The sequence below is a fragment of the Molossus molossus genome, unplaced genomic scaffold, assembly GCF_014108415.1.
Source record: "Molossus molossus isolate mMolMol1 unplaced genomic scaffold, mMolMol1.p scaffold_m16_p_21, whole genome shotgun sequence".
Taxonomy (NCBI): domain Eukaryota; kingdom Metazoa; phylum Chordata; class Mammalia; order Chiroptera; family Molossidae; genus Molossus; species Molossus molossus.
Genome location: NW_023425357.1, coordinates 10,954,188 through 10,977,619, shown reverse-complemented (window position 1 = coordinate 10,977,619; position 23,432 = coordinate 10,954,188). Strand labels below are relative to the sequence as shown.

Sequence of the window (23,432 nt, the reverse complement as noted above, 5' to 3'; positions counted from 1 at the left end):
ACTGCCATTTTCAGGAGGAAGCTTGAGTACAAGCCTTTCCTTGTCCAGACACCGGGCCTGCAGGAAGGGCAACTGGGTCTGTGCTACCACCGGACTCCAAACCTTAAAACAGAGTAGCCATCCGTATATGCTTTGCTCGCAGAGTCTAATCTTCACCAAACCCAGCAAAGGGGATGCTGTGAGTAGGGGAGGAAAGAGAGGCCCAGAGAGCATGACAGTTGCTGATACCATGCAGGGTGATTACCCAGCGAGGGGTACATATCAAACCACAGGTGTACATATCTGTATGTTTATTGCAGCCCCTCCCCCTCAGGTGGCAGCAGTGTACTGTCCCAGCAGAAACCTCCCGCACCAATGCTCTATACTTGGACACCAAGGGTGTCAGCAGAGAGGCACCTTTTCTATTTCGCACCCAGGAGCCCTATTGGTGGTTCTGATGGAAGAGGTGCAGCCAGAATTTGAACCAGGACCAGCTGCTTCGAGAGCTGGCCTAGCTTCCCAAGGATACCACAGGAAACCGGAGACAAACATTCTTGTTCTGTGTGAACCCCAGCACACCGTAGCCCTGGCGGTCACTTCTTCTTCTGCACATGGCCACAGTCGTACTTGCCACGCACAACCTTGAGCTTGACGCCGGGCAGATCCTGGGTGCGCCCGCCCTCCACGAGCACGATGTGGTGCTCCTGAAGGTTGTGGCCCTCTCCCGGGATGAAGCAGACAGCCTCGCGGCCTGTGCTGAGCCGGACTCGGCAGCACTTGCGGTTGGCAGAGTTGGGCTTCTTGGGTTTACGGATGAACGTGCGCAGAACCACGCCCTTCAGCTGCGGCCGGCCTTCTGTAGGGCCCAGACGTGGAGGTGGCCGCTTCGGAGGCCCCTGGCGGTGCATTTGATTCAGGGTGGCCATGGGGCGGGTGGGCCAGAGCCGGGGGACCAGGGCTAGGCCTGGAAAGACAACCCAGGAAGGCAGAAGGGGGTTATTATCCCAATAAACAGATAACAGTATTAGCAACTCAACTCTGATATTCTAGGCACTGCTCCAAGCACTTCACAAGATGCCTGTTTCCATCTCGGGACACTCACGGATAACGATAACAACTAACATTTAATGAGCAACCACCACGTGCCAGGTTCTATTTTAAACATTTTACATGGATTAACTCATTTTATTCTGCAAGGAAGGTATTCATTTGAGGTCTGTTTAAACAGGAAAACAAAAGCACACAGGCTCACAACGTTCGCATATTGTTCTATGCATCACCCCTACATTAACTCATGCCATCCCCATAGCAACACTATGGGGTGTTCCAGGGGGGTGTCACTCCTCCTCCTCCAGTCACACCCGCTTCCACAGCCTGTGAGCAGATCCTGTCAGCTGAACTTTCCTATAGACCCTTTCTCCCTCCTCCATTGCACCCACTCCGGTCCTGTCCACCCTGTTCTCCTCCCAGGTCTTCCCACTTCTACTATCTGTTCCAACATGCAGGCAGAGGGACCCCGAGGACACCTGGATCAGATCACATCCTTCCCCTGCTCAGAGCCCTCCTGAGGGGCCATCTCACTCAGGCTGAGTCAAAGTCCTCCCACCAGGCCCCACAGGGTCTGCCCCTAGTACCTCCCTGACATCTCCTCACTCACCCCCTTGTTCACCCAGCTGCAGCTGGGTCCCCAAACACGTTAACAGAAAGCAGACCCATGTGGCTGCACTGTGGTAAGAGGAAAGGCAGGTGGGGAACACTATGTTTCCAAGACAAACCCACAGGATTTGCTCATGGATAGAAAGTAGGACGCAAGAAGACTCAAAGATAACTGGATTCTCTGTAACAAACATTCACTGAGTACCTACTGTGTCTTGGCCCCAATAATGGAGACACAGTAGTGACTGAGACAGCCCTGGACCATGCCCTCTTAAGCGTTCCAAGTCCGGGGTTTGGGATCCATCCCTTCCGGTCACTAGCATGGATGCCCTTTCACACCCAAACTTCACACCCCCCTCTATATGCAGGGCGGGTTCTCGCCCTACTGTCCATGTCCATGTCTCTCTGTCTCAAGTTACAGCAGAACCCTCCGAGGGAACATTCCTAGAAGTCTTCCTCGTGGTGTGCTCTGCAGCTCAAGACCCTCACTTACCATAATTTAGGGACGCGTTGAGGCCACGGAAGAGGCCGGACCAGGACATCACGCCGCCTGCAGCCTCCCTGTGTTAGGGGATCAGAGACTCAGAAACCAGGAGGGAAAGTGGCCGAAGTCGGGCTAGGATCCAAATTCTCCCCTTCCCACTCTCGGGACCTTCTGGTTAAATCTAAGGAAATTTCCTCTGACGCTTCGCTCTAGGCAGGCTTTTGGGGACCCAACCGCCCCCGCCCGCATAGTGAAGTAAAGAGGAAACTGAGCGGAGAACCAAGGAGGTTTGCAGGACCCCAGGATTCCATCGACCTCACCGACCCTAGTACAGCCCGCAGACACGCTGAATCCGGCCTCCAGCCACTTCCGAGGGTTAGCCCGGCTGGGACTGGCAAGTTCTGCCTCTCACGGACACCCGAAGGGGCGTGGCAAAGACTGCGATTGGGCAATGACCGCAGTCAATCTCCGCCAACTTTTCTCATTGAACCACTTTTTGAGACATGGGAGGGGCTCACCTCTTCCAGGTCTGAGTGGCTCGTCCCGAGCAGGACGGCTGCTTTGCAATTGGTCTAAACGCGGAGTGGGCGGGACGAAGGGTGTGTGTCTCCTCGTTCCTCGGCCAAGATGGCTGCGTCCATAGCTCGGCGCCTGTGGCCTTTGGTGGCCTGCCGAGGGCTTCAGCCCCGGGGAGGTTGCGTCTGCAACCAGAGCCCAAGGAGAAGTTTCGCAACCGAGAGACGAGAACGGAACCTCCTGTACGAGCACGCACGCGAGGGCTACAGCGCGCTTCCTCAACTGGATGTGGAGCCGCTGTGCTTACACCCAGAAGAAGCGGCGCGCACCCTGGAGCACCGCAAGGGGGAGCTGCGGCCCGACGACCTGCCGGCGATCGTGAGTGCGCTTGCGCAGGCCAGCCACGCGTGCGGAGTATTTTGCCTATTGGCTGTTCACTTTATGGGCTTGCAAGACACTGTCCAGCAGGGGGCGGTCTTATCGCAGGAATTTTACTTCCCAAGTGTAGCCAGCGTGCTCGGACGTCATGCGTGTGCCAGTTGTGCACCGAGTGCTAAGGTCCTACTCTCTAGGTACTCATTATGCGCCTGTTCCATAAAGGGTGCTGGGTATCTACTCTGTGCTGGGGACTTTGGGCCAATGTTCTCTGTGCTTCGACTTCTTGCTAGGCTTATCCTAAGGCTAAATCCAAAAGAAAAGGGGGACAGGGCTGTGAATCTGACGGGGGTGGGAGAGTCGGGGTGGTTCTTGCCTTTGGAGAGTCAGAGGTAGAGTCCTGCATCTGCTTCAGGCATGGCAGGCAGTTAAATAGGGTTGTTTAATGAATAACTAGGTATTTAGGGAGCGCCTGTGTTCCTGATGTTGAGACTAAGTGGTGAATAACAATTTTTTTAAAAATACGAGCACTTCGCCCCGCCGGTGTGGCTCAGTGGTTGAACATCGACCCATGCACCAAGGGGTTGCTGGTTCGATTCCCGGTGGTGGCACAGGCCCAGGTTGTGGGCCTGATCCCCAGTCAAGGGGCATGCTGGGGGTGACCAATCGATGTTCTCTCTTATCGATGTTTCTGTCTCTCTCGCACTCTCCCTTCCTCTCTGTCTAGAAATCAATAAAAAGATTTTAAAAAAAACACAAAAAACTGGCACTTCTGTAATACTACTTTTGGAGAACTACGACCAGAGTCACCATACTTGTAGGTGCTGCTGAGGGGTTGAGGATGGTGGGGACCCTTGCAGCCCTCTCTTGGACTCACTCACCATCCTTTTCCAAGTGCTTTATGAATATTAACTTCATTTAAGTTTTACAACAACCCAGTGAAGTAGGTGCCATAAGGCTCAAAGACGTTAGTTAACTAGCCCAAAATCGTGTAGCTGGTAAGTGACAAGTGGGAATTTGAACCTATGCTGTTTGGCTCCAGAAGCCAGTCTGACCACCCCATTGTGCTTACTCAGGAGCAAGACGATCTGAGTTCACAGTCTAGTTATGGAGATAGTTGACATACAATTAAAAACATATAATTAATCTCTGGTAAGTGCTGTGAAGACAGAGTAGAGAACACAGTTCTGGGGGGGGCGCCGCAGAGATGGTGGCATTAGGCAAACATCTGTGGAATGAGTGAGAAGAGTGTCCCAAGTGGAGGGATCAGCACTACTAAAGCCTCTCTAGGTCAAAATATCCATTTGGTGGACATGTAGGTAATTTAGGGTCTTTCAAAGTTTGTAACCTAGACTAAGAAATATATTTCACATCCTGAACTAGTACACACACCCCAAGATGAAACCAGTTTTATTAACAATTCTTGCTCTTACTATGTGTGATGCATTCTTATGTTTTATTGTATTTTATTTAATATTAAAAGTGCTGGCTTAGACCAGCCCAACCCATGCAACAAAAGGTTGCCAGTTGGATTCCCGTCAGGGCACATGCCCAGGTTGTGAGCCCGATCCCCAGTGGGGGACATGCAGGAGGCAGCCGGTCAATGTTCTTTCTCATTGATATTTCTCCCTCTCCCTCTCCCTTCCTCTCTCTCTAAAAATCAATACAGAAAAAAAAAATGTTTTAAAAAAAGGGCAGAAAATAACAAGTTTTGGCAAGGATGTGGAAAAACTGGAACCCTCTGCATTGTTGGGAACGTAAAGTGTTACAGTTACTGTGGAGAAACAGTCTGCAGTTCCTCCAAAAATTAAACATAGAGTTAGCGTATGATCCAGCAATTCCACTTCTGACTATCTGCCTCCAAGAATTGGAAGCAGGGACTTGAATAGACATTTGTACACTCAAGTTCATGGCAGCGCTATTCACACCAGCCAAAATGTGGAACCAGCCCAAATGTCCATCGACAGATGCATGGCTAAACAAGATGTGATGTGTGTGCGTGTGAATGTTGTTCAACCTTAAAAAGGAAGGACTTTTTGACATGTGCTAGATAATGGATGAACTTGGAGGACATTATGCTAAGTGAAAAAAAATCCAGTCACAAAAAGGAATACTATGTGATTCCACTTATCTGAGGTACTCAGAGTAGACAAATGCATGGAGACAGAAAGTAGAAGGGCGTGGCCAGGGGTGGGGGAGGGGGAGAATGGAGTTAGTGTTTAATGGATACAGAGTTTCAGTTTGGGAAGATGAAAAAGTTCTGGAGATCGAGAGGGGTCATGATAGCACATCAGTGTGAATACATTTTGTGCCACTGAGCTGGACACTTCATAATGACTCAAATGGTAAATCTGATGTGTATTTACCACACCGTTTTGAAATGCTGGTTTAGAGATCCTAAATTAATTTTAGAACCCACGAATGGATCACATCCCAAAGCTTGAAAAGCACCTGTTGAGGGCGTGCAGTGTGAAGAGGGCAAAGGCAAGTGGCTTTGCAGGAAGCAGGGCGTGTGATTTGTTCCTGGGGACAGTGGAGCTGTGGGTGTTTTCTGGCAGGAGAGGAATTGTGGGAAAACTCTGGCCGGATTGGAGGGGGTGAGCCTGAGGGCTGGGATCCTCGTGGGAAATGACAGGATCTGGGGTGGCCAGGAGAAGGGGATTGGGGGAGATTTGATGGATGTTCACAAGGCAGCAAGGACAGGACATGGTGCCTCAGGGCTGGGGTGGCACCCAGGAGGAGGCCCAGGGCTTTGGGAAGGGGCACAGGAGTTGGTAGGGCTGTCCTGAAGGAAGAGGAGCAGATTTGGGGGAGATGTTTTTCCTAGAGTCCCTCTCGCACATGGGGAGCGCGAAGTGTCCAGGGAACATCCAAGAGAGTAGCAGCCCACCCTGTGGCCTCCTCCCCTTCGGGTTTTGCAGCCCCGGGGCAGTAGGGCAGTGTCTGTACCATTTTGTCGAAGGGAAACTGCAACCAGAGAGGACAAAGGACTTTGCCCAGGGATCTGGGCTCCCAAAAAGCCTGCACGGCAGTATGTGTGCCCAAGAAACGAGCTGGGGTGCTGATCTGGCCTGCCCCTCCTGACCCCTGTGTTGGAGAGAGCAGGGTTAGCTGCTGTGGCAGCCCCTAGGCTAGGCTCTCCTGCTGTGACGTGGGTGTGGCCTCAGCTCCATGTCCCTCTGTGCCCAGGTCCTTCCATCTTCTTGCTCTGTGTCCCTTAGAATGTTCTGTTCAGCTTTTCAGGTCTCTTTAGGGTCCATCATCCAATCCAAGGGGACTGAGAAAGGGAAAGGTCAGGAAGTCCTAGTACTGAAGGGCAGTGGAAAGAATGACTACTGGGGACAGCGGGTCTCTCCTCGCCCCACCACTGGTCCAGGTGGCCGGCGGCATGAGGCTCCAGCCAGAAAGGACAGTTGGTGTTTAATGGGCACAGTGTTTCACATTGTCCCCCGCGTGTCCACCCCCAGATCGCGACATGGCAGGAGCTGAGGCAGCTGCGGGAGCAGATCCGGAGCCTGGAGGAGGAGAAGGGGGCTGTGGCTGAGGCCGTGCGGGCCCGGCTGGTGAGCACGGGGGTCCTAAGTGTGTGTGTGTGGGGGGGGGGGGGCAGGATGCTTCCGGCTGCTTTTAATGAGAAACCCAGTTTAAGGAACTTGAAGGATGTGGACATTCATTACCTCCCATAACAAGCTGTCCAGGGCCGGGCGCCTCTGAGGTTGATAAATTAGCGGCTCCCCCAGCACCCCCAACCCAGGTCCTGTCCCTCTCCACCCGTGACTTCTCTGTGGTGACTTGACCTCAGTTTCCCCTCTCACAGTTCTTTTTTTTTTCTTAATCCTCACCCGAGGACATTTTTCCATTGTTTGTTCAGATAGAGTAGGAAGGAGAGAGAGGAAGAGAGAGAGAGAGAGAGAAACATCGACGTGAAAGGGACACATCAAGTGGCTGCCACCCACACGACCCAACCAGGGCTGGGGACAAACTGCAACCGAGGTACGTGCCCTTAGCGGGAACCGAACCCGGGTCTCTCTGGACCGCAGGCCAACGCTCTAACCACTGAGCCAAACCGGCCAGGGCTCCCCTCTCACAGGTCTAAGATGGCAGCTGCAGGCCAGTCTCCTCCAGTGACTCAGCCAGGGGCAGAAAATGGGGCTTCTCTGGCTCGAGTGCCGTTTCGGTGAGCAGGGAGACCTTCCCGGAGGCCTCTCATTCTCGTGGGCCCAGACGCCCCCGCTCACACCTGGCAGCAGCAAGAGACACCCGCAGCCGGGCCGCAGCCCCTGAACCCTGGGCAGCCTGGGAGGGCAAACTGAGTCCGGTCTGTGGGGAAGGAGGAAGGAGGGCCGGTGAGCTCGGAGTAGACAGCAGACAGCGTTTGCCACAGAGGGCTGAAAAACAACCATGAAGGGACTAGCCGTCGAGCGTGGCCATGTGGCTCGGTGGACTGAGTGTCCTCCCGTGGACTGAGAGGTCCCAGTTTGATTCCTGGTCAGGGCACATGCCTGGGTTGTGGGCTCCATCCCCAGTAGGGGGCGTACAGGAGGCAGCTGATAGATGTTTCTCTCTCTCTCTCCCTAAAAAATCAATAAAAACATATTGTTTTTTTTTAAAAAAAGTTGCCTGGCTGATGTGGCTGAGTGGTTGAGCGTCGACCCATGCCCCAAGGGGCTGCCAGTTTGATTCCCGATCAGGGCACATGCCCAGGTTGTGTAGCCAGTTGATGTTCTCTCTCATCGCTGTTTCCATCTCTCTTTCCCTCTCCCTTCCTCTCTCTCTAAAATCAATAAAGAAAAAAAAAGTTAGGACGTGCCTCCGTCTCACAGCCGGGAGGTGGGAGAGGCAGGGTTCACAGCCAGGCACTGGGGCTGCTTTTCACCACTCCGCTCGAAGGCCTCTCGCTACACTGATGACATCGCCAGGGACCTGCTGTGTGTGTGCCCGGCCCTGGGCCACCAGCACCACAGGGGGCAGCCCATGAAAACACAGTTGATCTCAGTTAATGGTCAGCGAGTGCCATCAGGGAAGCATGCACCAGCCTACTGGGGAGTCTCCTTATCATCCCACTTCACAGGTGGGAATACCGAGGCCCAGCGGAGGGAAGAGATGTGCCCAGAGGCACACAGCTGGTCCGCACCCAGCATTCAGACCCAGGTCTGTCTGATTCCCTCTGCTGCTCAGCATCACAGAGGCTCAGAGTATCAAAGGCCCTTGGTCGCCGGCCTCCAGATACACACTCGCAGACGATCTTTCCGAGCCTCCGTTTTCTCGTCTACAAAGGGAGTCACGTCGGTGCTGACCTCATGGAGCAGGCTATGAACAGCTCGTGTGAGCCCCGGCTCAGAGCCAGGCGTGAGGCAGTGAACAGGCTGCAGGGCTGGTTGTTGTTATGTTATTTTGCCTTCTCCAGCTTTACTAACAGAAACTGAGGCACAGTCGAGGAGGGACCCTGCTAGGCATTGACAGAGCAAGGAATTCAGACCCCCTGGCCCTGTTTGACCTTTCACCCTTGCCCCTCCCTACCCCCAACTTCATCAGGCTAATCACCCTGTCTCTCTCTTTTCTACCAGGTGAACCAGGACAACAGTCAAGTGCAACAGGTACTACGGGGAGTTGATGTCCTGTCCCTGGTGGGGGGGTGGGCAGCATACGTCCTCTCAGTCATGCTTCCTCCGGTGTATGTGACAGTGACAGTCATGATTCCTCCAGTGTATATGACAACTCAAACAGGTTTAAGGAAAAAAGAAAACCAGGTTTAGTTGATTCATGAAACTAAAAAGGAAGCTTCAGGAACAGCTGGATCCAGGTCCGGGCTCCATATTTGGTTCTGCTTCCCTCTTATTCCCAGATCAGCTTTCTCCCCTTGGGGAAGGGAGGCAGGGTCGGTGCAAAGAGAACTACTTCCCTGACAGCTCGGGCCATAGTCCTGGGGCCAGTTCTCACGGGTGTGGCTTGTGTCATGTGCCTGTCTTTGAGCCAATCACTGTGGCCAAGGCAGTGGAATGTTCCAGTAATCCAGGCCTGAGTCATGTCCCCATGTGCCATGCGAAGTGGAAGGGAGGAGGGAGGTTCCCTAAAGGAAACGAAGGGTATTGAACCAAAAGAGGAGGCAGCAAATGTCTGCCACAGAGGTTCTGCCAGCAACGATCCAGGTCGGGCTGGGTAAGGAACTGCCCCGCCCTGCCCTGGGCTGACCCTTCTCACCCTGCCCCCAGGACCCCCAATATCAGAGCCTGCGGGCACGTGGCCGGGAGATCCGGAAGGTGCTCACGCTCCTGTACCCCAAGGAGGCCCAGCTCGAGGAGCAGTTCTACCTGCGGGCGCTGAGGCTGCCCAACCGGACCCACCCAGACGTGGTAAGCCCCGTGCTGGGCAGCGGGCAGTGCCACCGTCTTGGTCAAGGAGAAAAGAAAACCAGATTTTCTCCCTGCAGCCCATCGGGGACGAGAGCCAGGCCCGAGTGCTACGAACGGTCGGAGACAAGCCAGGTGGACCACACTGGGCCCGGGCACCCCAGGCTGGGCGGGGCTCCTGGGTCTGGGCTGTGCTGACTCCGTCTTCCTGCCTCACCGGGCTCTGGCTGAGGCTCTGCGGGGCAGTCTTCATTCTCTCCCCTCACCTCATCGGACTTCTCCCCTGTCTGTGTGCCCGCGCGTGTCTGTCTGTCCCACTGTCTTGCTTTGGTGCCATCTCTCCCGGGCTTTTCCTCCCTGGCTCTCTGTGTCTCCTCTCTGACCCTCTCTCTCCTCCTTTCATGCTTCTGCCTTCCAGCTCTTTCCAGCCCCCACCTCTGCCTTCAACTTACTCCCTCTTTCGCGTCCTTCCTCTCTCCATCCCTTTTCCTTCTCTGTCTTCCTCTTTCTTCTCTCCTCTCCCTTCTGTGCCGCTGCCTTTCCCTCCTGCTGCCTCCCTGTCTTCTCCCTCTCTCCCAGTTTCCCCCTTTCCCTCCCTTACCCCATTGCTTTTCGTCCACATCCAGCTTTCTCCTTCCAACCCCGGGGCCACCTGGAAATCGCCGAGAAACTCGACATCATCCGGCAGAAGTGAGCGCCCTTCCCACCCCTTGCCCCGCCCTCCCACCCCCGCAGCTGGCCGCCGGCTCACCTCCCCGGGGCCGGGATGTGGAACCACCGGGCCGCGCCCCTCATGCATGTTTGATGCCCCGGCCCCGTTTGGCAGCTGCGCCTCTGCCCCGGGGTACTTGAGTCCCGCTCTGCCCCCAGCCTGGCCCACATGGCCCCACGTGTCTGCCCATCTGTCTCCCAGGCGCCTGTCCCACGTGTCTGGCCACCGCTCCTATTACCTGCGCGGGGCTGGAGCCCTCCTGCAACACGGCCTGGTCAACTTCACACTCAGCAAGCTCATCCAGCGGGTATGGGCCGAGGACGGAGGGCTCCCTGGAGGGGGTGGCTTTGAAGCTGAGCTCAGAAGGCTCAAGGCAGTGAAGAGGGGATGTGGCCTCTGTTCCAGGCACTGTTTTCAGAACTTTACATGTATTATTGATGCATTCAGTTCTTACGACAGCTTTATGAGGAGGATACTAGTATTGTCCCCACTTTAGAGATGGAGACATAGAGGCATGAAGAGGGTAATAAGTAGCCAAGGCCTCCCGGCTAGTGTGTAGGCTCACGGCTAGGCCTATACTTTTCTTAAATTCTCACCAAGGATATTTTTCCATTGGTTATTGTTTTAGATAGAGTGGGAGGAAGGGAGGGGAGAGAGAGAGAAACATTCATGTGAGAGAGGCACTTTGATGGGTTGCCCCCCGCACAACCCCAACCGGGCCTGGGGATGGAACCTGCAACCCAAGTACGTGCCCTTGACCGGAATCGAACCTGTGACTCTGGTCCGCGGGCTGCCGTAGAGCCTACACCTTGAACCACTGCACTCGCTGCCTGCCTGCCGTGTAAAGGGATTGTTGGGGAAACACGGCGGCCGTGGAAACTGGAGGGGTCGTCCGGGGCTCAGTGCAGGGGCATGGCCATAGCGAGGGACTCGGGCATCACCTGGGAAGCCACGAAGGCTGTAAGCAGGGAGGGACATGTTGAATGACAGCCCCGGCTGCCCAGTACGGTATGCTGAGTGCGGGAACCGTGGAGCACCGGAGGGACCCAGGGACTGGACAGGGCCCCGGCCAGCTCCAAGCCCGCTGCTCGGGCTTCCTCCGCGTCCTGTCAGGGGGAGCGGGCTTTGGAGTGAGAAGGGGGCACCACGGGCCCATCTGCAGCTTCCCTTCGTCAGGCCTGAGCGTGGGGTCTGGGGGACCAGGCTGTGCTTCTCACCCCTGTCCTTCCCCGCACAGGGCTTCACCCCCATGACGGTGCCGGACCTTCTCCGAGGAGCTGTGTTTGTGAGTGAGGACTCGGCTCTCCTTGCCAGGCTGCGTGCTGGGCCCCATTCGGGGGGCCCTGGGCCGGGAGACCGGCTCCCCTGAGGAACGGCCCTGGGGCTGGCCTAAGGGGTCAGGGCGGAACAGGGAGGCCAGGGTGACTGCAGATGCTTCTAGGGGAGGAGCGTGGAGGCGGCCGCGGTCACCTGTCCCCTGACCTCTGTGGCTTGGCCTCCTCAGGAAGGCTGTGGGATGACACCAAATGCCAACCCCTCCCAGATTTACAACATTGACCCCTCCCGCTTTGAAGACCTCAACCTGGCCGGGACCGCAGAGGTGGGGCTTGCCGGTGAGCACGGCCTGGGGGGCGCTGGAGTACACCCCGTGGCCTCCGAGCAGGAGGGGTTGTAGGGGGCAACTTGGAGCACCCGGTGGCGGTGGCGGTGGCGGTGGCGGTGGCGGCTGCCTGGCCAGGATAGCTCAGCAGCCCCAGGGCCGACAGGTACAGCCGGGCAGGTGGTTCACTGTGCCAGCGTCTGCCGGACGGGGCGCCTGGAGGGCGGCCCTGGCTGACCCACCATGTCCCCCTCTCCTCCCAGGCTACTTCATGGACCACGCCGTGGCCTCCAGGGACCTGCCAGTCAGGTGATGCCCAGTCCCTGTGGACCTCGTCCCCACCTGTGCGGTTCCCTGTCCCCACCCTGACCCCTGCCGTCCCTGCTCCCCCAGGATGGTCTGTTCCAGTACCTGCTACCGGGCGGAAACGGACACGGGGAAGGAGCCGTGGGGGCTCTATCGAGTGCACCACTTCACCAAGGTTGGCATAGCAGGGACTTGGGGGTCACCCCAACAGTCCCAGGGTCTCCTGACTCCTTTGTCCCCCGCCCTGCCCCAGGTGGAGATGTTTGGGGTGACAGGCCCTGGGCTGGAACAGAGCTCGCAGCTGCTGGAGGAGTTTCTGTCGCTGCAGATGGAGGTCCTGACAGAGCTGGGCTTGCACTTCCGGTGCGGAGGGCTGTGGGGGTGCGGGTGGGGGCGGGTGGAGGGGGAGCAGAGAGGGTAGATGCTGGGCTGGTGCTCCGCCGCCTCTCCCTCTGCCCCCTTTCCCCTGCGTGGGGATCGCGTGCAGACTGTGCCTGCCAGTCCCTGAAGTCCTGACTAGGGTTCCGGGATGGGAACCGCAGCCCAGGCAGCACGGGGCGCTCCGGGGCGACCCAGGCCCCTTCCCTCCCGTGGCTCCCCCTCCCAGGGGGGCACGCCCTTCTCTTTAAGAGGTTGGAAGCCTACTTCCCGTTAGTCACACAGAGCTTTCGAAAGACACAGAAATGCAGACTTTCTGGGTGATTCGTTACAAAAATGGGGGGTCCCGTTGTTAGACGGTGGGACTGGCCATGGTGAGCAGCCTGGAGACGCGCCACATGCGCTTCCTCCTCCAGCCTGTATCCCCTCAGCTGCTTCCTGCTCCCCTTTCTGTACCCCGCCTCCCCGCCTCAAGGAGGCGCCCCTTTTGCCTCTGTCTCCTTTTATTACTTTCAGTGCCCACTTTTTTGGCTACTTTTTCTTCCATCGCCACCGTTTTTTCTCCCTCCTCCTCCTCGCACCCTGACCTTCGCCTTGTCTGTCCGCGGCTGCAGGGTCCTGGACATGCCCACCCAGGAGCTGGGCCTTCCCGCCTACCGCAAGTTCGACATTGAGGCCTGGATGCCCGGCCGGGGTCGCTTTGGCGAGGTGAGCCCCCCACAGTGGGGACACAGGATGGGAGGAGGACGACCCCCCCAGCTGATCCTCAGCCCCCCCCCCGCCCCCCGCAGGTCACCAGTGCCTCTAACTGCACGGACTTCCAGAGCCGCCGCCTCCACATCATGTTCCAGACAGAGGCCGGGGAGCTGCAGTTCGCCCACACAGTGAGCGCCCGCACTCTCGCGCCTCCCCCCCACACCACCTCGGCACCCCCTGAGGCCGGCCAGCGGCCTCAGCCTGTGTGCCTGTCTCCCAGGTGAATGCCACGGCCTGTGCTGTCCCCCGCCTGCTCATCGCCCTGCTGGAGAGCAATCAGCAAGAGGTGAGGGGTCTGGCTGGAGCGGCTCAGTGGGTTGGGCGTCGTCCCGAGCACTGAAAGGTCGCTGGTTCGGTTCCCAGCCAGGGCGTGTGCCTGGGTTGTGGGTTCGATCCCCGGTGGGGGGCGTGCAGGAGGCAGCTGATATTTTGCACTCGCGTTGGTGTTTCTCTCTCTTCCTTTCTCTTCCTATCTCTAAAAGTCAATTTTTAAAATCTTAAAGAAATAAAAGGGTGAGGGGCCAAAGGCTCATACCCAGGGGGGCAGAGGGTGGAGGGCTAGTGCAGCGGCAGCATCCTGAGGCCCGCTTTGTCCCCAGGACGGCTCGGTCCTCGTGCCCCCTGTCCTCCAGCCCTACCTCGGCACCGATCGGATCACAGCCCCCACCCACGTGCCCCTCCAGTACATCGGGCCCAACCAGCGCCAGAAGCCAGCGCTCCCGGGCCAGCCTGCCCCGAGCTGAGCACCCAGCCTCAGCAGCCACCAGGGTTGTGTCTGCGTCCTGGAGCTTAGGGGACCCTGGACCCCTGAGACACGTTGTCCTGAGCCTGTCCTGATGTCTGTATTCCTCGTCAGCTCCACACCTGGCCCTGTGGACTCCAGGGTCCACCCTTCCGTCTCCCCTGCTGCCTCAGAATCAGTGACCCTGCTGTACTGAGGGTCCCAACCTGTACTGAGAAGCAGGACATCTGGGGACCTGAAGTCTCTAGGGATGGGAGAAGGAGAAGGACCTTCACTCCTCCTTCCTTCTTCCCTTTTCCCCTCAGTGCTTAGCACAAAGTCCCCAATAAATGGTCAGAACGACGACCTCTGTGGATCTGTGAGCAAGGGCGCCGGTCCTGGCTGCCTAGCGGGGGGTGGGGCAGGGCATCGCTCAGAAGTGCTAACTCTTCAAAGGGGCTGTGGCTGGAAATATCCAGCAACTCTCGGGGCTCGTGGACAGTAGCTTGGGGGCCTCCAGGGGAGCTGAGAGGATGCCAAGGCCTCTCCCCTTTGGGACAATGGTACCTCATGCTGACCCTTTTCAACCTTACCCCTCAGTCCCCAGCTGCAGGCAGGGGGCCAGTGGGCAGCAGCTGATGAAACCCGAACCTGCTCGTCCCCTGGTGTGCCCATCACAGTGTGGAGCCATTTCCCTCGACTCCTCTGCATCCGCGCCCAGTCCATCTGCAGCCCTGGGCAGCCCGGCCGTCAGAAGGTTTCCAGGACCTGCTCTCTGTCCCGGCCCCTCCATGGTCCTGTCCACCACTGCCTCCCATTTAGAGAGTCATGCGGCCTCTCTGCTCTCTCCTTGCTCCTTGTCCCCACACACAGCCAGAGGGACCCTGTGACCCGGACATCAGGGCATGTGCCCTCTGCTCAGAGCCCTGCTGTGGCTCCAGCTCACTCAGGAAAGGACAGGGTTGTCACTGTGGTTCACAAGGCCCCACGTGACCTACTCCCTGCCTTCCTCTTCAAACCCCACTCTGTCACGTCCTGGCCGTTCCCAATTCGGCCTCTGCGCTCGCTCGTCCCCTCCCGGGCTCCTGTTCCCCTAGATCTTGTGCAGTTGCCTCCATTTTATCACTCAGGTCTTTGCCCAAGGCCCACCTCAGAGGACTTCCCTGACCTTCCTGGCCACGGAGGAAAACCCCCATCCTCATGCATGCGATGCGCCACAGCCCCTTCCTCCTTCCTGACATTGCCTGTGACTGTTGTCTGTCACCTTTCTCAAGTGCCTGCTCCCAGAGGGCAGGGCAGTTTGCCAGTCCGTCACAGCAGCCGCCTCATTGGGCATACAGTAGGTGCTCAATAAAAATTACAGGCCTGAACATGCTCCAACCTGAGCAGTTCCCAGTACCCAGAACTGCCTAAATTAGCTTATACACCTGTTCATTTATGTAATCCTTGCCGTCAAGCCCCACGTGTGGAGTAGGTTTTCACCGGCCCTGTTTTACAAATGAAGAAACCGGAGTCAGAGAGGTTAAGCAATTGTCCCAGGGCTGCAGGGCTGGGAATTGAGCTGGGAGTCGGGTAGAGCCTGGTCATAACCTCGGGAGTAAGCGATGAAACCCATTTTCCGGATGAAGAAACAGGGGCCAAGAAAAGGTAGGAGTTGCCTGAGGTCGGTCAGTAGTGGCTGCTGCTGGGTTCGAACCCAGGCCCTCCTGTCAGACCTTGTTTCTCTGGGGAAACCTCGCTATCCCCATGCTGGTGCCCAGGTGCCAGGAGCGGGAGGGGAGCGGATGCCAGGCGTGGGTCCTCATAAATAATTGAGGGTCTCAGGCAGGTCGGCGCCCCGCAGCTGCTGTCCTGCCTGCGGGGAGAGGGGGCGGCGGTGACGTCACTTCCTTGTGGGGCTCGTGCGGGTTATAAAGGCTGCCGCGCTCCCTGCACAGCGCTGAGGACCCTGGGCAGGAGGCGCCACCATGCAGAGCCGGGGGCCCTGCGCGCTGCGGCTGCCGCTGTCCCCGCTGCTGGTGCTGCTGCTGGGGGCGTGTGAGTGCCAGTTTGCAGAGCAGGGACTTGGGTGACTGGGGCCTGGGACAGCACACGCGGCGGGGTCGGGTGAGAGACTTCATGGGCCGGTGGGCAGGAGCGAGACTGTGGGGACCAGGACCCCGGGGAGCTGGGATCAGCACCGGGGACAGAGCCGGGGTCCTGAGCCCAGTTCCCATCACCTTCCTCCACAGGCACCGCTGTTCCTTTGGCGCCCAGACCCTCCAAGGAGGAGGTAAGGAGTGCACACTCTTGTCCTGCCTCATCTCCTGCACCTCTTGCCCTCCCTGCCCAGCCTCCTCCCCATCATCTCCCTCCCCTCCAACTGCTCTCCTTGCCCCCCTCTGCCCTACCCTCAACCTCCCCTCTGACCCTTCACCCCCAGCTGACACGCTGTCTGGCAGAGGTGGTCACTGACGTGCTGACACTGGGTCGGACCCAGCAAGGCCCCTGCACGGCTCTGCTCCACAGAGGTAAGAGGGGCCCAGGCTCGGGGTCCTCTGGGGACCCCCACCCCACCCGGGGTTCTGCTGGAGGGTATCCTCTTAGCCCAGCGCCTCCCTTTCCCCCTCCACTCGCCTGTCTCTGAAGCCTCTTCTCCTGCTTGGGCTCCATTTCTGGCTGGTGGAGGAGGTGATGGTGCAGCGAGTCCTCGTGCCCTCTCTTCTCCCAGCATGTCCGGCCTGACCCCGAAGACAGGTTCGGGAGGGGCAGAGAACGTCCCCAGCCCCTGGCCCTCCTCTCCCAGCTCCAGGCAGTCCCCCCGTGGGCCTCAGGCGGGCCCCAGAACTCCAGATGTTTCCCAACTGGCTGCACCCAGGGTGCGCGTCCTCTTTCCGCCAGAGATGTGCGAGGCAGAGCCCTACGGCTGCGTGCCCGCCGAGGAGAAAGGCCTGCTGGCTGGAGATTTCAAGAAGCGGGAGACTGGGAAGATGAGGTCCAGCCAGGAGGTGCGGGATGAGGAAGAGGAGGCAGCCGCGGAGAGGACCCACAAGTCCGAGGTGCGGGAACAGGCCGTCCACACGCAGCTCCACGGCCGGCTCCGCCAGGAGGAGGACCATGAGGAGGAGGAGGAGGAGGAGAAGGAGGAGGCAAAGAAGAAGAGGAGGCTCATGGAGACCTTTGAGGGCCTGTGGAAGCAGCACCTAGCGGATGGAGGGGACCCTCAGAAGCGGATGGCAGAGCAGGCCAGTGATGAGGAGACAGCCCAGTTCGAGGCCGAGGAGAAGGGCGTGCAGGTGCTGGGCCGGGGCCGCAGCCTGTGGCAGGGGGCCGAGGGCGGGGGAAGAGAGAGGCATGAGGACCCGCTGCACCACCACCACGGCCAGCCGGAAACCCAGTCCAAGCAGGAGAAGGAAGAGGCTTTGGAGAGAGAGGTGAGTGGAGGAGGCCATGGGGAGCAGGGTGGACCAAATGTCAGTGGAGCTCCTACCAACCAGCTACCAGTGTTGGGCCATAAACAGCAAAATCCCCGTGAGCCGTCCCAGTGAGCAGGACTAGGTAGCAACACCCAAGCAGGGCCACTACTTGACCAGGAAGGCTTCCATTATGCTGACAGTAACCCAGACGGCCACCATTATGCTGACAGTAATACAGGCGGCCCCCATTAGTGCACAGAGCATGAGTTAGTCACCGCTGCTCGTCCTTGACGAGCAAATTGGCCACACGCCACACGCAAAGGCTGCTATGCCTGATTCATGGACTATGGATGGATATGATTGCTGGGTCATGGAAAGTAAGATGTCCCCGTGACTGGTGGCAGGAACCAAACTGGCCATCACCTCCCAAATGGGTCATGGCCTCCAAGTTGGGTACCTTTGCTAGTCCTGTGTCCGCTGCTCTTGGCCATGGCAGTCCCTACAGACCTCGCCACTGGTCATGTTGGCCAACGTCACTCCTCCAGGGTTATGGCAACCACTGTGGTCACTATTGCAGCCCGTGATGACCGCCATATGGCTGCTGCTGGCTGCCACCGTGCAAGCTGACAGAGCCCCGGTCGTGGGCAGCCACTGATGTGCCTGCCTTTGAAGGTGGGCGCTGACCTCCCCATTTCTGATCCCACCAGGAGCAGGATGTGGAGCGGCTGGAGCACATGAGAGAGGAGCTGATGAAGGCGACGGAGATGCTGGGGGAGGAGCTCAGGAGGGAGGGCTGACTCCTGACCTCACGGCCTCCTTCCGCCCTACACACCCTATGGCTCAGGACTGTTGACCACAGCCCCACCTCCCCTGGTGCCCCACTGCACTCCCCAACGCAGGGGTGGGACGAGCTGAGCCTTGGAACCGGGCCTGAGGGGTCAAGTCTGCGCTGGGTAGAGGGGCTGGGCTCAGACTGACTCAGGAAACACTCCGCCACCCATGAAACCCACCCCCACCCTTCTGAGTGAATAAAGCACAAAGAAACGACCGAGGCTCCCGGTGGAGTTTGGGGGGCTGGGGCCCAGGAGTAAACTGGAGCACTGGGAAGGCGACAGTCAATCTCACCTCGTTGTCAGAACTGGGATTTTATTAAATTGGAAATTCTATTAACAATTAAGTCAGATGGGGTCATCAGGGAGAGGTTTGGAAGCCGGGGCAGGAGGTAGCCAGTTGGGGCTCCGGCCACTGTGGACCACGATGTCATCGTATTCATCCTGCAGGCAGAGGCCAGGCAGAAGGGCTCAGGCGGCTGTCACCTGGCCTGCTGCCCAATTTCTCCCACCTACCCTAAGAATTGGGTCTTGCCTTGAAACCCGCGTTTCCCTGCTCCTAGTTCAACTGCGCTGCTCCTAGTTCTCCACCCGCCATTTTCAAGGTCACCTGTGTTCTCCCGCCGCTCGAGCCGGAGCCGGCTGCTTCTCCAGTTCAGCAGTCAGAGCGGCTGAGATCTCCCTCCTCCACCCCTTCCCTCTGCCTTGACCCAAGTTCCGCAACCCCCACCGTGCGACATGGTCCCCTGCCCAAGGGTTCTCCAAAGAACAGCCTCGCCGCCGGCTAAGCTTCCCCACCGCTGCCAGTGTTCGAACCACTGCAGCCCGAGGTCATCTTCCCACGGCCTGAGTTCTGCAATTCCTGCTCCACAAAATCGCTCCCCGTACTACTGCTCACTGCTGCCTGTTGGCCGGCCGCTGCCGCCCGCCGGGGTCCCTCTGCCATTGCATTCATTTCTCAACCACCACAGCCCAGTCCACCCCACCCCCGACTGCCCCACCCCTGCCCAGCTCTCCAATCACGCGGCCCAAGGTCAGTCTCCAGGCTGCGCAGCTTCTCGCGTGTCCCTTCTCGCCCGCTGTCTACGCTGAGCCCCCAGCTGGGCCACCCCGTCTTTCCTCCTGACTCACGCCCTCATCCCCGCTGTCGCTGTCGCTACTGCTGCTGCAGGGGCCAGGCTTGTCGTCCTCATCCTCGGGTTCAGGGGCTCCATGTGCACGGAGGAGGCAGGCGAGGGTGGGGTTGGGCCGGAGCATGGCGCTGCCCAGTGGGGTGCGGCCGCCGTACATGCGGGCAGCAGGGTCGGCACCTGCCTCCAGGAGAAGCTCCAGCACATCGGCTGCTTGGGCCTCCACGGCCAAGTGCAGGGGGCTCCGGCCACACGTGGGCTCCTGCGAGGTGGAGCAGAGAGGTCAGAGGAGGCCCTGCCGCACTCTGGGACAGTCCCCGTCCTGCCACACCTCCTCCCCTGGGCGGCTCACCAGTTTGTTGAGGTCAGCTCCAGCCTCTCGGAGTAGCTGGACCATCTCTGCGTCTTTGTGGATGACAGCCACATGGAGTGGGGTGTGGCCTGGGGACAGAGTGACTGATCTCAGACAATGGGGGTGGGGGGCCTGGGCCCCCAATGCCACAATCCCGGGGGAGGCTTTGTGGCCTGAGGGTGACCGAGTTTGGAGTCTGGCTCCTGGGTTCCTGAGTATGTCAAAGAGGCAACTCGCCTGAGGCAGACAAACTGGCTGGCCTGGCACTGCCGCTGCCTAGGGTGTGGGTCTGGGGCTTATGGCTGAAGAGCCTGGGTTACTAACAGGAGACCTGAGTCTCTGGTCTTACTTCACAAAGAACCTTGAACTCAGATTCCGGGATGCTGAGTGGTTGAAGGACCTGTGAGCCTGGGGGTCTAGGGTGGACGCTGGACACTGACTGGGTCCTGGATGACCTGTCCCTTTGTGAAGGGGCCTGGTCCTAGGCAGTTGGGCTCAGAGATGGGAGAGCCGAGACTCTGGCACCAGGGCCCTGGGGAGACGGTCTTTTCTCCCAGGAGGACTGGCTGAAGAGGGCTGTCCCTGAACTCCGACGTCAATCTCCGGGAGCCCGGGCTGCCAGACTTTCACAGAGGGCTGGGCCTTGAGTTCCTTCATCCTGGCTGGGCTGGGACCCATGGTTGGGGTGGGGGCATGTCTAAGGTGAGTTGTGCCTTCCGGTTGGGGAAACTGGGCCCAACAACTAGATTTGGCCTAGTAGCTCTAGGCCTGTGGGTTCCATGTGATCTAGAGCCTCGAGGTGGGGGTCCTGGGTCCCACACAGCCAATTCTCAATAATCTGGGGTCTGGGCAGGAGTCTTTGGTGCCAGTGCCTGGATCCCGGAAGCCTCGGTATTATTTTCCAAGGGGCTGGGTGTTGAGTCAGGAGAGCTGAGCCCAGAGCCAGGTGCTGTCACCTGGCCCCCTCACCCTCATAGTTTTCAGCCTCCAGCTGCAGCTTCCAGTCCTCCTCTCTCTGGTCCTCTTCCTTCTCCAAGTCGGGTTCGCGGTATAAGGAAACAGCGGTATGGTCGGTGTCAGGGGTGTGGTCAGGGCCCTGAGCGAGGTAGGTGTGGGGGGCTCCCCTAAGGCGCCGGGGACGGGGCTGGAGCAGCACTCGAGCGCAGGCGTGTGCCCCCACGCGGCAGGCCAGGTGCAGCGCTGTGTGGCCTCCACGCTCTGCCACATGCAACCCGGAGCCAGCCGTATACAGCTTCTCCACCGTGGATGCCTCCCCCAGGATGGCGGCCAGGTGCAGAGCTGTCTGCAGGAGCAGAGTGCAGGGGTTAGAGGTCATACTGCGAATCCTGGTCCCGAGCCCTACACTACACTTTAGTGGCTCACCTGGCCCAGGTCATTCTGCAGGTCCAGGTACTCAGTACCAGCCGCAAAGCCTAGGAGGAAATCCAGGAAGGGCTCGTGCTGATGGATCACTGCCAAGTGCAGTGCCCTGAGGACAAGGACAGGGGACAGAAGGCATAAGTCAAGTACTCTTGCATTCACTCATTCAATAAACATAAAGCACCTCGTGTGTGCCAGCCACTGTGACCACAGTTCTGGAACCAGTTCTCAGGGATCTGAGCGGGTCAGGTCAGAGTGCATTCAGAAAACGTGTTTAATCAATATTTATTAAGTCTACCTCCTCTCAAACATGGACCAGATTTCCCTCCGGTCTGAATCAACCAACAAATCAGACAAAACATAGTGTACGAAACAACAGTTTTCAAGATACCGGACAATGTATCATGCAATGAATGATGGTAAGAGACAGGGAACAAATGAGAGGAAGCCTTCGATGGACCGCCACAGCTTACTATCCTGAGAGTTTCCAAGCAAAGATGTAGGCAGAGGGAATCCAGGCAGGATAGGCAGATTGCCTGAGGTGAGGAGATACAGCTGAGGGAGGGGAGGGGCGGGGCGGGGCGGGGCGGGGCGGGGCGCCAAGCAGCTAGAGTCAGAAGATAGAGAACCCCAGAGGAGAGCTGCACAGGGAGAGACCCCGGACATCTGCAGAGGAGCCAATCGAGTATTTAGGAGGACACTGATCAGGGCATGGGTATGGGGAAACTACCCCAGTCTGAAGGAAGTGTCACCCAAAAGGAATAGAAAAGTATGACTATCACTCACATGAGCCTGGGAATAGTTCCTACTATTCCCACCAGCCAGACTAGAAAAACCCGTCATGTACAGGACATTGAGATGAATACTCCAGGTCTCACCTCAGTAGTGGGGAATAATGAGTGCTAGATAGAACACTGCTCAGGACCCACCTAACAAATCGTAAAAGTAAAACCCAAAAGATCAAAATACTTACAAGTAATTTAGCTGTATCCTAGAACAATACTCAAGAATATTTAATAGGAACACAAAACTAATCAACCTAACAAGGTAAAATCCACAATGTCTGGCATCTAATCAAAGATTATCAGGCATGTAAAGCAGGAACACATGACCCATAATTAGAATAATCAATCAACTGAAGCTGACCTAAAAATGATTCAGATGTTAGAATTAACAAACAAGAATGTTAAACAGTTCATTATAATTGTATCTCACATATTCCAAGAATTAAGTAGAGACATGGATGATAAAAGATTACACATTTCAGTCCGGCCGGTGTGGCTTAGTGGTTGATTGTCGACCCATGCACCAAGGGGTCACGGGTTCGATTCCCGGTCAGGGCACATGCCCAGGTTGTGAGCCTGATCCCCAGTGGGGGGCATGCAGGAGGCGGCCAATCAATGTTCTCTCTCATCGATGTTTCTATCTCTTTCTCCCTCTCCCTTCCTCTCTCTCTCAAATCAATAAAGAGAAAAAAAAACTTTTTAAAAGATTACACATTTCAGAAGATTAATAAGTTTGAAGACTTCACAACAGAAACTCTCCAGAACGAAACACGAAAACATTTAAAAATGAAAGAACATTAGTGAGCTGTGGGACAGCTCCTAAAGAAAGAGGTGGGTAGAAAAAAATATTTGAAGAAATAACATCTAGAAAATCCTCCAAACTTGCTGAAAACTCTAAACCCACAGAACTAAGAAGGTGAATGACTGCCTAAAACAAGAAAACTACACCAAGATGCATCATTTAAAATTTTGTTCAGCCCTGGCCAGTTTGGCTCAGTAGTTAGAGCGACGGCCTGCAGAACGAAGGGTCTGGGGTTCGATTCCCGGTCAAGGGCACATACCTGGGTTGCAGGTTCAATCCCCCACCCTGGTCAGGGTCATGCGGGAGGCAGGCAATCAATGTGTCTCTCTCACATCGATGTTTCTCTTTCTCTCTCTCTCTCTCTCTTTCCCTCGCCCTTCCATTCTCTCTAAAAATCAATGGAAAAATATCTTTGGGTGAGAATTAACAACAACAAAAAAAAAAAAAAGAAGAAAGAAAAAAAAGGAAAAGAAATTATGGATTGGGATCAGTTGGGTAGAAAATTGATTTTTTTAAAGGTTTGGACTTGGGGGTTAGAGGTCAGGAAGTCAGGCATCAGAAGTCAGATTTAGGAGCGAGAGGCTGGGAAGCCGGGATCAGAGACGAACAGGGAATCCGATGTCGTATCCTAGGGCCCAGTTTGGCAGCCTAAGGTTCACTCACGTGTCCCCATCCTCAGTTACGTAGCCGAAGACGAGGGGCGCCCACGACAGCCCCGGGCCCAGCTCCGCGCCCAGTCCAGGTCCTCCGGGGGCCGCTGCATCTGGACCCAGAGAGCCCAGGCCACTGTCGCACCACTCGTCGACCTCCGCAGCTTTCCCCAAGCACGCGACCCCGGCCATGGCCCCCCAAGCCTCAGGGGCCCCCCCGGCCGCCCGCCTGCCTGTTGCTGGGCTGTCCCTGGAGCTTTGGCACTTCCGCCCTG

At 57.3% G+C, this 23,432-nt stretch overlaps 4 protein-coding genes across 4 annotated transcripts; 2 read left to right on the top strand and 2 right to left on the bottom strand.

Moving 5' to 3' along the window:
* Positions 1 to 22: 22 nt before the first annotated feature.
* MRPS12 (mitochondrial ribosomal protein S12) lies at positions 23 to 2,510 on the bottom strand. Its single transcript, XM_036275415.1, has 3 exons — positions 2,444 to 2,510; positions 2,129 to 2,196; positions 23 to 943 (listed from the first exon to the last, which is right to left on the bottom strand). Exons 2-3 carry the CDS (start codon positions 2,175 to 2,177, stop codon positions 573 to 575), a joined length of 420 nt encoding a protein of 139 aa, XP_036131308.1. The 5' UTR covers positions 2,178 to 2,196; positions 2,444 to 2,510; the 3' UTR covers positions 23 to 572.
* Positions 2,511 to 2,645: 135 nt separating this feature from the next.
* SARS2 (seryl-tRNA synthetase 2, mitochondrial) lies at positions 2,646 to 14,197 on the top strand. Its single transcript, XM_036274920.1, has 16 exons — positions 2,646 to 3,013; positions 6,478 to 6,573; positions 8,578 to 8,607; positions 9,223 to 9,363; positions 9,441 to 9,495; positions 9,987 to 10,050; positions 10,274 to 10,379; positions 11,310 to 11,357; positions 11,577 to 11,685; positions 11,936 to 11,981; positions 12,066 to 12,153; positions 12,232 to 12,341; positions 12,971 to 13,064; positions 13,148 to 13,240; positions 13,333 to 13,398; positions 13,712 to 14,197. The coding sequence occupies exons 1-16, from the start codon at positions 2,747 to 2,749 to the stop codon at positions 13,853 to 13,855; spliced, it is 1,557 nt and encodes a 518-aa protein (XP_036130813.1). The 5' UTR covers positions 2,646 to 2,746; the 3' UTR covers positions 13,856 to 14,197.
* A 1,603-nt stretch (positions 14,198 to 15,800) lies between these two features.
* CCER2 (coiled-coil glutamate rich protein 2) lies at positions 15,801 to 18,157 on the top strand. The gene is made up of 5 exons (XM_036275851.1): positions 15,801 to 15,870; positions 16,065 to 16,105; positions 16,256 to 16,343; positions 16,714 to 17,246; positions 17,936 to 18,157. Exons 1-5 carry the CDS (start codon positions 15,801 to 15,803, stop codon positions 18,023 to 18,025), a joined length of 822 nt encoding a protein of 273 aa, XP_036131744.1. The 3' UTR covers positions 18,026 to 18,157.
* Positions 18,158 to 18,365: 208 nt separating this feature from the next.
* On the bottom strand, positions 18,366 to 23,413 carry NFKBIB (NFKB inhibitor beta). Its single transcript, XM_036274848.1, has 6 exons — positions 23,171 to 23,413; positions 20,924 to 21,029; positions 20,510 to 20,843; positions 19,541 to 19,629; positions 19,190 to 19,450; positions 18,366 to 18,502 (listed from the first exon to the last, which is right to left on the bottom strand). Exons 1-6 carry the CDS (start codon positions 23,347 to 23,349, stop codon positions 18,407 to 18,409), a joined length of 1,065 nt encoding a protein of 354 aa, XP_036130741.1. The 5' UTR covers positions 23,350 to 23,413; the 3' UTR covers positions 18,366 to 18,406.
* Between the last annotated feature and the right edge of the window lie 19 nt (positions 23,414 to 23,432).